Source organism: Lipotes vexillifer, unplaced genomic scaffold (genome assembly GCF_000442215.2).
Source record: "Lipotes vexillifer unplaced genomic scaffold, Lipotes_vexillifer_v1.1 scaffold782, whole genome shotgun sequence".
NCBI lineage: Eukaryota > Metazoa > Chordata > Mammalia > Artiodactyla > Lipotidae > Lipotes > Lipotes vexillifer.
In genome coordinates, this window is record NW_006791339.1 from 446,129 (window position 1) to 458,517 (window position 12,389).

A 12,389-nucleotide genomic window follows, 5' to 3' on the forward strand; every position below is an offset into this window, starting at 1 on the left:
CACGAACCCGCGTCTCCTGCATCGGCAGGCGGACTCTCAAGCACTGCGCCACCAGGGAAGCCCTCAAATGCTTCTTTTTAAGACCAGAAAGTGTGAGGGAGCACTCTTATTTCATGGCCAGTAGTTTAAAGAAGAATAGTCATTTTTCAAAGTAGACTAGTGAGCTCTCAGTGTTAAATGTCAATAGACATTTTTTCCAGGAGAAACGCTGATTTTTCTCTCCCTGTTTTTCAGGCCCTGCATTCTTCCCCGGGCGATGTGCTGAGATCTTTGCCCGGGGTCAGAGCATCGGGAAGCTGGGGGTCCTTCATCCTGATGTTATCACCAAATTTGAGCTGACCATGCCCTGCTCCTGCGTGGAAATCAACATTGAGCCGTTTTTGTGAAGATGGGTCTCTGTTGTGTGGTTCTCGCCCCGAGGGTCCCTCTCTCCTCCTAGGTGCCCTTTAGTTGTCCCCACAGTAAGTAAGTCCACTTGTGCTTGTGCATTAATGTTGAATAAAGTAGAAAGCAGTGTCTGGCTCCGTGGGTGGTACTGCCATCCCCGCATCAGGCCAGCTTGTCCATGAGAGCCCAGTGGGGGGCCAGGAGCTGTTCTGAGAAACAGAGCAGCTCTCCACACATAGAGCCTCTCACCATCACGTCTGCAGGACAGAATCCTGTTCTTTTCCCTGATGAAATGAGATAGCTGATTAGAGCACACGTACGAGATTAAGAATTTTTAGTTCTTATTTTCTATGTTTGATCCATGTTCCTCACTGGGAAACAATAACAGCATTTTTAGAAAACTTTTAAGAATTAGTGATGGTCTAATAGTTACAGCCTTTGAAGTCATCTTAAAGTGAAAGAAAAATGCACATGTATTCAAAATATTTGAGGGTGCATCAGTATTGGCTACTCTGTGATACTCAGAGATGGGGTTTGTGGACACACAGCACAGATTCATTCTGCTAGAAGAGTTAAAAGGGACGCACTGGTACCAGTGCACTATGAACATTAGGAAACAATGAAGAACTTATTTTTGCCCTAGGCCATACATTTTATTGTTGTGTTATAAAATCATGGTTTTAAATAATTAATAGAGCTACTACTCTCTGTCTTATTTTATACGGAGGTATTAGGTCTCTCCTTCTCTGAAGCTAAGCTTCTGCCAGTCTGCCTTGTCTTAACCTCCTAATGATCTAGAATCCTCCAGTAGGTACCATGTATTGGAAAAAAGCTGGGTGTAACGTTTGAGAAAAGTTCTCAGTTACTATTGAGATGATATGAAACACGATAAACTGTAAAGCAACTTCAAAGTAAGTCCCTGTAGAAATAGCTAATAAGGATAGACAAGAATTACATTTATGGAGCTTTTGCTGCACCTAAGACTATATTACTACCTTGAACCAGGGCAGCAGTGTCCAGCTTAGCAAGATTAGTGAACGTACAGACTGCCATCTCTTCCTTCCCAATCCCACTGTAAGCTGATCCTTACATTTCAGTAATGAAGTGAGATACGCCCATTAAAAATAATGCTCGTCAAAAGGTTTGTGTCCAACATTCATAAAGATTTCTTATAACTTAAGACAACCCAGTTTTTAAAAAACGGACAAAAGATGTGAACAGACATTTCCCAAAAGAAGATAAATGAAATTAGCACATGAAAAGATGCTCAACATCATTAGTCATCAGGGAAATGCAAATTAAAAAATACGAATTAAAATGGCCAAAATAAAAAAGACTGACTATACCAAGTGTCGATGAGACTGGAACTTTCATGTGTGGCTGGTGGGAATGTAAAGTGATACAGCCACTTTGGAAAATAGTTTTGCAATATGTTAAATCATGAAACACACATCTGCCATCTAGCCATTCTACTCCTAGGTTTACTCTACTCGTATGGCCATACAAAGATTTTTATGCAAATGTTCACAGCAGTGTTACTCAAACAGATAAATGGATAAACAAATTATAGTATATCTATACTATGGAATGCTTCTCAGCCAAAAAAATACCAACAACTGATACTCAGAACAGCATGAATGAATCTCAAAACACTACACTAAGTAAAAGAAGCCAGACACAAGGGATTCCATTTATAGGAAGTTCTAGAAAAGTCAAAGGCAGATTGACTGGCTAGAGCCTGTGGAAGGGAAATTGACTGCAGAGAGTTGAGAGGAAACTCTTTGGGGTGATGGAAATATCTATACCTTAATTAAGGAGGTAGTTAAAATGTAGGTTACACCTCAGTAAAGCTGGGAGAGAAAAATTAATGCAACATGTTGTATTTTAATACGAACACCAGCAGATGCACACAAAGGGTAAAAGAGCATGAATTTTAGAATCGGCATGTCTGCACATGATGGCTTGCTTACTGGTCCACTACCATTAGTGAGACATTCTCCCCTAGTTTCAAGTTCGCTTGAAATCAGGGTTGATTGAAATCAGGGTTTGTGAGTCATGTGATAGCCATTGTTGAAGTGGGTGGAGCCATTAGTTCTGTTAGCAGCCAGCCACCTGGGTAATTTTTGGATGGTCAGAAACAACTTGTAATGAAAAACCCAGTGATACCTAACTGTATATCCCAGCATGAAAGAGGAAAGATCAACTCCATCCGTCATGGGGAGGTTTCTGCCCTCTGAAGCGGGAGACAGCAGGAAGAATAACAATATCGGGTACACGAGAAGAAGAAACGAATCTTCGGCTTATGAGTGGAGGCTCCACAGCCAGCTCGTCTTACACTCGTCCCCGTGAGGCATTTGAACTGGAGCCAGAGCAGTCTGTGGGCACTGCCTGCCAGAAAGCTTTTACTGGAGAAGACACACCTATGTAGTAGAAACTGGGAGCCCTCGTATTAAAAGAGAAATTAGGTATAATTGATTCCTGTTCTAGCTTACAGATAACTTCTACAGCCTGACATTCCTGCATTACTCTTCGGTTTATAAAGTATTTTCACGTGTGATTTTGTCTCAACATTTTTAATTTCTTGGTTTAACAATTGTAGGAGGGAGTTAGAATAGGGATTCTCCCTTATAGGATGAGAACAATTGACAGAGAGATTAATAATGTGCCCAGATGTCACATGGCTAAAAAGTGGGTTTGTGACACCTAGTGACATAGAGCCCATGGATCACTCGATATTTGGCGTCATTTACCTACTTACCCAAACGTTGAGTTTTTTGGTTTTTTTTTTACCAGTTTTGTTTTTTATATATAAAATACTAAAAAACAAAAAATTAAAACTTCACTACTTATAAAACTGTACAAAGTAAGACCATCCCCACCTAATTTACCCTTCCTCCCGCAATCCTCTAAAGTAACTAACCATTGTTAACAGTTCAGGTTGTTCCTGACATTTTCCTTAGACAGTCAGACCCATACACATGCTCACAGTTTTGGGGTCATGCTTTACTTACTGGTTTCTATTTTCTATAGTGCATATCATGACATTTCACTTAATATGTCCCATTTTTCCAGGCCAGTACCTTTAGACCTACCTACCTTTTAAATGATACAAATCCTATTGCATGGATGTCCATAATTTGTCCAGCTGTTCTGTTCCTCTGTTGATGAACCTTCTGTTGTTGCCAACTCTGCAATTACAATGAGTGCTCCAGTGGACTTCCATATGCCTCCCCCTAAAACAGCACTGGCTTAGGGACCATGAAAAACCATCCCTAAAGATGCAAGACTATACCCACATTTGGTGTTGTCTTAGATATTTGAATAGAAATGTGACTTTTGTTCTTGAGCAGTATATAACCTCAGTACGTTCGATTTCTCAATGCAGGGCATATGAAATTCTGCTGTTACCTCTTACATAGGAGTAGCCTAACTAGGAACCAGCTCGCCTAGCCACTGCTTCTGCCCTCAGTAGTGATGGGCTTATCACACACAATCTTTTGGCTCAGTGTTAGCCTCTGTGCTTGGTGTTTCCTGTAAATGTCACTGACCCCAGTGCTTGGTATTGACTTGGCTCTTTTGTCTGTTTCATCCAAAAGCAAACAGGTGGCCTTAAAGCAATACAACTGCCTTCAGCAAAATATTTCCTCTAAATAAGAAAAGCATTTGACATCTGATCTTCTGAGTTGTGACTTACTATAAGGAGCTTGAATAATTTTATGTATATAATTTTTTTTTAAAGTAGAGGATGGGGCTTCCCTGGTGGCTCAGTGGTTAAGAACCCGCCTGCTAATGCAGCGGACACGGGTTCGAGCCCTGGTCTGGGAGGATCCCACATGCAACAGAGCAGCTAAGCCCGTGAGCCACAGCTACTGAAGCCCACACACCTAGAGTCCGTGCTCCGCAACAAGAGAAGCCACCACGATGAGAAGCCCACGCGCCACAACAAAGAGCAGCCCCCGCTCGCTGCAACTAGAGAAAGCCCGCGTACAGCAACAAAGACCCGATGCAGCCAAAAAGAAATAGATAAATTAAAACAAACAAGCAAAAAAGTTAAAAAAAAAAAAGTAGAGGATGGCATACGTAATCAGATTCAAGGCAGGGCTCACCTCTGGGACAATCTGTGAGCAGCTCCCTAAGGCCCCTGACCAGAGTCCATGTGGGGCAATTGGCCTCCTTGGACAAAGGGAGAGGAGCCACGTGGCAAGTACTTGACAATAGTCCGGGTGATTTTCATTTCCACTACCGCCTGCTTTGTTTTCAGGTTTCCTGCCCACCTTCAACTTTCTAGTAAACAGAAAGGATGACTGTAAACATGTAGACTGTGGGTTGAACAAACACCTCCAGCAGAGGGTTTAACTGAATTATGTATGGCTAAAGCCCTGTTTCTTCTCCCTCATGTGAGCCATGCAGTGCAGTAAAAATACACTCGAGGCCCACACTCAAGTTGTTCACGCCTCATCCATAGGTTTGGGCTTGATTGTCTCTGTTTAAGGAAATCAGGAACATGACATGTTCTGCATTAGAACACATTTTGAAAAAGCCCTCCCCCACCCCTCCCAGGTGTTAGGAGGTGCTTGTCAGACATGCAAAGCAAATCTGCCCTTTCTTTAAGACAGAAAAGTGAGGATGTTGAGGACATGTGCCTGCTTGGTTCCAAACCCGGTAGAAAAAGAAATTTCCTACATTCCACCCACCCCTAAAATGAGTACCTACTTAGGGCCAGCAAGAAACCAGTTGTAACGGAGGCAAACCCGTGTATACATTCACACTGGTGCTGAAAGGCTACTCAGAGACGGACGGGATTCGCTGGAGATCTCTTAGCTGTGATTTTCGAGCACAACGTTTAAACACGGAGCACTGGAAGTGAGCCTGTGGCAGATGAAGCAAAATAAGCCAGACGGAAAGGTGCCCCAATAGCAAACCATGCTGTAGGGAGGAGAGAGATCGTGTAGGTGAGACAATCTGTGGGAGACACTGAGCACCACTGTCACGGAGAGGCCCTGGACAGGGTTTGTTCTGGAGCATAATGAAAACAAGCATGGATCGGCTGGAGCTGACTGACCTCCTCTCCAGTCTTCAAGTTAGTTCAGCGTCTTGCATCCTGGTTGATCCATACATGTAGTCTTTACTTCCTTCTTCCCGAGGAACATTTTCCTCCTTTGCTTGCCCATCTACAAATCCAAATGAAATACGTAAAGCAATGGTTTTCAACATATTAGACACCAGGCAACGAAGGCCAGTGATTCCCCGAGAGATAGAAAAGAAACAAGGTGAGGCCTGTGATTCTCCAGCTTACGGCTTGGAGAGAGTCCAGGCTGTGGTGCAGCAGTGGGGACCCAGGTGGAGGTCGGAGGTCTCCAGGAGTTGAGGAGATGGAGCTGGGAGTCCACAGAGGCCGAAGCGGCTAGAAGGGAAAGAAGGGCCGAAGCGGCTAGGGAAGTGGAAAGAGCCGAGGAGAGATAGGCAGAGGCCTCGCCCTTGAGTCTTAAGTTGAGCATTGCCAGTGCGTGCATGTGAGGGAACTGCTCAGGAAGAGAAGACCGCCTGTAACATCCACAGATGTGAGGGAACCGCCCTGGGAGCCCACACGAGGCGGGCCGGAGCTAGCAAACCTTGGAAACCGTGGGGAGAGTACCCAGAAGGGCTTTGCCTTCGGAGTGGGAGACCAACTCGAGACTAAGCGTTACTCTGGTTCAACCAATAAAGCTTAAAAATAAGGTCCAGAAGAATCAAACTACTTCCAAGGAATGAACTGCATCCTAGAACAAAGAATATGTATAGTGATAAAAAAATATCCAGCATCCAACACTGTCAACTTCACAGTATCTGGCGTCCAATAAAAAAAATTATCAGACAAGCAAAGAAAGTGGCAAATACAACCAATAGGAAGGGGAAAAATGAATAAAAAACAGACTGAAAAATTACGTAGCTGATAAAATTAATAGACAAGGATATTATAACTCTATCCCATATCTTTAAGAAGCCAGAGCGAAGATTGAACAAGTAGAGACGTGGAAGATGGATATTTTGAATTTCTATCAATGAAAAAAACCATGATGTTGGAGATAAAGTAGAAAGGGATACCCTGATGAAATTACTATTACCTATTTAATAGCAGCAGAATTGATTGACTCACTTCATGAAGAATTGACGTTAAGCTGTGGTTTTATTCCCCCACAGCAAAGATAGTTCTCCAGCCAAATATTTTTATCAGTACCTAATTAAGATGGCTAAAATGGTCTGTGTTTAGTGTGCCCTGTGCACAGTTTCCCCTGTCACAGGGTCACCCACCTGCTTCCCACAAGACACTGCAGACTGGAAGCCCAGGAGATCCTGGCTCCTATGTAGGCTCACGGATGCAGGTAGATGACATGATGGCAGTACCAACTGTCACCCTGCCCCACCCGCAGTGCTCTAAGGCTGGCTTTGTGTGTATTGAAGAGGCATTGACATTCTTTGAACCTCTCCATTGAGAAAGAATCTGGCTTGTGCTCCAACCAAGGGGACCCTGATGTCATAGCGAGAGCGCCAGCTACAGCTGCCAGCAGGTGTGTTGAGTGTGTGCAGCAAAGAAGCGTCCCAGCCGGAAGTCCAGCTACATCCCTGCTTGTCTTGCTGGCTTTTGCTTGCTATACAGACAGGCGTGGAAGAGGAAAAAGGATTTTGGCTTCATATAGATTTCCCTTGGCTCATGAGGCTACAGTTTTAAGAATTTAACATTCTGTTCATGGTCCACATTCAGCTCTCATTCTTCTTAGTATGCATCCTGTAAAAAGTCTGCACTACAGGTGTGCCCCACTAGAAGAAAACAATGCGTGTGTGGTGTATCCCAAATAATCCATTAAGGAGCCTTATGTTTACAGAAATGAAGAACTGCCATATGATTTTTAAACAGCAAATCCCTCAGTGCACTTAAAATTCACATTTAAACAATCAAAACACAGGCAGCTTTTAGGAAAACATCTATCCCGTAAAACGAGATACGTCTATACTCACATCCCACTTGTTTCTGGTTAACCTCTCTCTTACTCGAGAAACAGGGCTTGGTTCTTGATCATCAAAGAGCAACATGGAGTATTTACAGGTCCTGGAAAGAGCCAGGATCGTGGTAAAATGTTTTTAAAATGAAGTTTCATGGGACTGCATCAGGGACCTGAGCAAAGAGAAGAGGGAAGAGGCACGGGCAACCAAGGGCGCAGACTGAGGACGTGGGAATGACAGGTTCAGAGACGGCAGAAGGGGAAGGCACCCACGGGTAAATATTCGAATGAGGAACAATGAAAGGAGACTAATACCTGTAGATGTCACCTCCTCTGGATGGTCCCATGTGGAAGCAAGGAAAGGGACTAAAGAGCTTCTGCTTCCTTCCTGTTCTCGTGATTCGGTTCTGCAACATCAAAGCCCCTTGCTCACCGTTTATCCCACCCCTGCCACCACTGTTATTCCCACACACACTCACCAGCACGGGTGTGGTCTGTCTTCTGTTTGTTAGAGCTGGAGGTTTTTGGAGAAGTGTCTCTGGCAAGCTGTGCCCTCACCATGGAGTACCATCTCATACCTACTGTGCATCACATCCCTGTGCAAACCCCATCTGTTCTTTAAGCCTGGCTCACACACTGCTTTTCCCACGAGCCTCCCTTGAGTCAGACCTCAAAGCTGGAATTCCTCTCTCCCTCTTCTCAATTCACACTACAAAGTTATCTTTTCCCTCTGGAGAGAACTCCACAGGGCAGATGAGGTCTCATCAGGCCTCAAGTATGCAGCATATTAGGTATTATGAAATACACAGCATTCAAGGTACAAATAGGCCCTAGCCTCAGCCTTGCAAATAAGAGCGTCATCAGCTTTTGGCACCATTTCAAATAGCAAGGGACGCTTAAAGGCAGAGCATATCGTTGCAATGATGTGAATGTGAAATGCGGTCATGTCCATTTTGTTCAGCAGACAACATACTCATCTGTAAAACATACTCATCTGTTTTACTTACCTTTACCAGCCTCACCTTTAACATTTACCTTTCAGTACATAGTGACATTTATCTCTAAGTATGGTAAGAGGATGCACTTTAGTATCAAGGAGTTGAAGGAGGGTAATTAAGCATGCAGTCTTACCACTTACTTCCTGTTCATCACACCTGTGGCTGCTATGATGCTCACCAACATTTGCATGTGACTGAATCATGACAGCGATAGAGAATTGTACAGTCACCTGTTTATTTTTGTCGCCTCTTCTCAACTCAGGTCGCATGAACCCTGAGGATCTGGGGCGAAAAGATCTAGGGAAAAAAATTCCAAGGTAGCAGAACACTGGGCTTTTAAAGCATTTAATAAATCTTAATCAAAGAAAAATGATTTTATTTTAAAAGAATAAATTTACATACGGTACATAAGCAAGACAGCTGAAAGTTTCCAAAATAGAAACCCGGAGCCTATGGCCCCGAAACACCACATGCTTTGGTTACACTCGGGAAGCATAAGTCGCCTATTTGGGCAAGAAAATCCTGTGCTACACTGTGCTCTGCAGGCACGTGGAGGGGCGATTTCAGCTGTTTAGGGTTTTTAATTCATGGTCTCGTCTGCGTTTTCTTTTGCATATTCTGTTAGGGTGCAAGTCCGAGCAAAGCTGGCCTGAGATGATGGCTGTTTAAAATGACAGTCACAGGATGAAGTCCTGGTCCAGAGAGGTGGTGGGCTGGGGGCAGGAATGAGGACCGCCAGGAACAGGGCGTGTGTTCTTCCTGGAGGGGCCAACGACCCCGAGGGCTCTGCTGCCACCATTTCCAAGTTCAGGACTGGCCAGACCGCCGGTCCTAAGCTTAAATTGGATACATCACGGTGAGCTGGATTCTGAAACTTCATCTCCAGGACTCCCGCTCAAGAGAGAGGCTCTGGACCAAGCCTGACGCAAGCCAGCAGGGGGCAGTCTTTCCCCAGAGAGAAAAATCCAAAGGTCAGAGACAGAAGGCAGTCTTTGAAGGGGCAAGTGTGTGTGTGTGTGTGTGACTGAGAGGGTGTGAGGGTCTAACAGAGTGAAGCGCTGTGTGAAGTGAATGAAGAGGGCTGGCCAAGCTGCAGTTTGAATCAGGCAAGGACTTTTCCAACCAGTTTCTAAGCCACAGAGCTGTAGTGCTCAAAAACTAAGTTTGGCCTCACCAATATGCACATTTTATTCTTCAGATGCTATATCAAGAGACTTTGAAAAGCGACCATGACAAATCCATGGGTCTTTCTTTAACGAGCTGTGGCTAACATATTCATCCTCAATCCAAATTGTGTAAATACAGCCTTAAATATATAATACAGCTGATCGCAATCCTATTGTTGAGACTTAAAACGAAAGGACATCAGTAAAATTTACACACACACAAATGAATCACCCACACCCACTGCTGTGACAGTAATTATGGCCCTTCTCAAAAGATACAAGTGGAAAAGGCTGGTCCTTTTTGCTAGTTGGCTTCAGAGAAATCAACTAAAATCATTTCGCGTAAATATTAGCTAGCACTGTGACCTCGGGTTTGGCAGACTGTGGGGACGGAGGTACAGGGAAGTGCCCCATGTAGTGCATTGTGGGGCGGCCTAGGGCAGGGGTGCCCGTGAGCTGGGGCATCTCCCCATCACGGTGCCACAAATACTGGTCAGAGTATGATCTAAAAACAGGCAAACGGCAGGTCATTTTGACCCCTGCCTTCTAACATTGAAAAATGTCAGAAGAATTTGAAGGAAAAACGGGATGTCTTACAATTATTCTTTTCAATAAACTGGAGCATTAAGTCAAATACTAAAGATCATCACAACCAAAAGGCCAGGGTGCGTATTCAAAATCAGGAGAAACGGGTGTTCAGTTTTCACGCTGGATGCAGAGGTAAGGGCCTAACTCTCCAGGCAGGCTAATTTTCCCCCAAAGTGTGTGCATGGTGAGGATGCATGAGGGTTATAAATCGTTGGCTTCAGCAGCTCAGGCACTACACACGTTGTTAATTACATGTTGATACTCACTTTTAAGAACATTGTTGATACCTGTTCCTCCTCATTCTTAAGAACTGAAGAGGAACCCCTGCAGGGGGTTGTCTGCATAATGACCACCTTCCTAAGTCTAAGGACTCTCCCGAGATTTAAAGGGTGTTGTATTTTGTTGGCTTGTTTTCCTAAGAGAGGCTGATGGTGTTCTCGCATTAATTACCCTTAAAATTGCCAAGAGGTGGGAAGATGGAAAGGGAGCCACTGTTTCTATTCAGATGAGCAAACAGATTTAGGAAAGGTAACTAAGTGGAGGAACGGTGTCAGGGAGGGAGGCCTATTCCCTCTGTCAGGCCCCAGGAAGGATTATGTTCATCCGTTCTTCTACTGATCCACTTTCACGGACAGATGACACTGTCTTCCCAGTCTGTAAGGAAGCAAAAAAGCTGAAGCAGAGCAGAGGGCTTGTCCCAAGTCACTCTGATGCAGGAGAGAGCAGGACACTCAGAGGAACCCAGATGAGGTGAGAAGGGAGCAGCCAGTTGGGTTCATGGGTCAGAAGAGGATAGAAATGGTGCCTGGAATCTTGCAAAGTGTACGAACGAGGAGAGGATCCCTGTTCAGTATGCACCCGACAGAGACCAGGATGCATAAGGAAAGCAGGCTCATGCCCGTGACCTCGCCAGCTCTGCCCCCACCTTTCGTGCTTCCCAGCGACGTTCACAGTGCTCTTTCCCCCCAAGCAGGCACTGTCTAATGTGATCATCGTGACCAGAAAGTCGCCCTGTCCAAGGAATGCAGTTTCACGTGGCGCCACCCTTTCTCTTGGACCAACATTCCAGTTTTGGAAATGAGACTCAGTGCTGGGCAAGGTCACAACTGAAAAGGAACGCCCGACGCCCAGCCTCCTGGATCATGCCCGTCTCTTTAGGCTCTCCAGAACCCAGGGGGGCCTGTGGCCGTTCCTAAGCCAGGCCACAACTCCTGCCAGCCCAGGACTGGTCCAAAGTCCAAGTAATGGACGGGGTGGGGCGCCTTAAAGAACTCAGCTGTGGGTTTGCCTGGCTTCATCTGCAACATGACGCTTACAGGCTAGTGGTCACCGTGAGACCATTTTTCCTTCCATAAAGCAGCAACATATATCTCAGGTATCAGCAAAACAGACATGTGACTTAGGGAATTGTTTTTTTTTAAAGAAAAATGTGTTGTCAAAACTTCCCCACTCAACAACTTTTTGATGTCTTGCTCTCATGTCTAGTGAGCTAATTTCCGACCACTTCAGCCTCACAGTAATCCCAGAAACCTGTGTAGCATTGGCACGAAGGTGGTAGCACAGATGCCAACTGACATGTAGGTGACAAACTTGTAAGGCACTTCGATCTCCAGCCTCTGCCTGGCCTCCTTGTTTCTGGTGACCACCTTGAACCAGGAGTACAACACTTGCAGCGAGAGATTTTGTACAAGTTGACGAACCAGGAGAATCAGCACAATTCCCACGGTAAATTTGGTCAGACCCAAAACTAACAGGTTGCTGGTGAGCGGTGGGATGTTCTGAATAACAGGGAGGGATTCCGTGGGCTTGGACACGAGCTGGAAAAAATGGTTGATCCAGAATCCTACGGTCACCCCAGCCCCGGCAGCCATGATGGTGGTGGTGTCCGCTCTGGTCGGGCTGTAGTAATCAGACACGGGGTAATTGTAACACAGGAAGAATGGCACCACCAGGACACACACAGGGAAGAGGGGGCTGGCCGAGTCCAGGCGATCGATAAGGGTCCAGGCGGGGTAGGTGAGGACGATGAGGATGGCGGTGATCAGGATGCCACCCAGCACATCCTGCGGGAGAGAAATGGATGACGTACGTCAGATGAGTGCTCCCCTGTATACAGGTATAATTTTGATTCAAATATAATTGATCTGACATTTAAAATACAATTTTTGTACTGTTTTATAATACTTTTTTTTTTTTTTTTTTTTTTTTTTTTTTGATTGGAGTATAACTGCTTTACAATGGTGTGTTAGTTTCTGCTGTATAACAAAGTG

General features: G+C 44.9%; 2 protein-coding genes across 2 annotated transcripts in view; one reads left to right on the top strand and one right to left on the bottom strand.

Annotated features, from left to right (window-relative positions):
- The window catches only part of FARSB (phenylalanyl-tRNA synthetase subunit beta), a 67,118-nt gene extending 66,732 nt beyond the window's left edge, over positions 1-386 (top strand). Inside the window, exon 18 of the mRNA XM_007464336.1 lies at positions 235-386. Coding sequence (XP_007464398.1) covers positions 235-386 — 152 coding nt within the window. The remainder of the gene's footprint in view (positions 1-234) is intronic.
- An 11,244-nt stretch (positions 387-11,630) lies between these two features.
- SGPP2 (sphingosine-1-phosphate phosphatase 2) overlaps positions 11,631-12,389 on the bottom strand; it is a 129,074-nt gene continuing 128,315 nt past the window's right edge. Inside the window, exon 5 of the mRNA XM_007464337.1 lies at positions 11,631-12,182. Coding sequence (XP_007464399.1) covers positions 11,631-12,182 — 552 coding nt within the window. The remainder of the gene's footprint in view (positions 12,183-12,389) is intronic.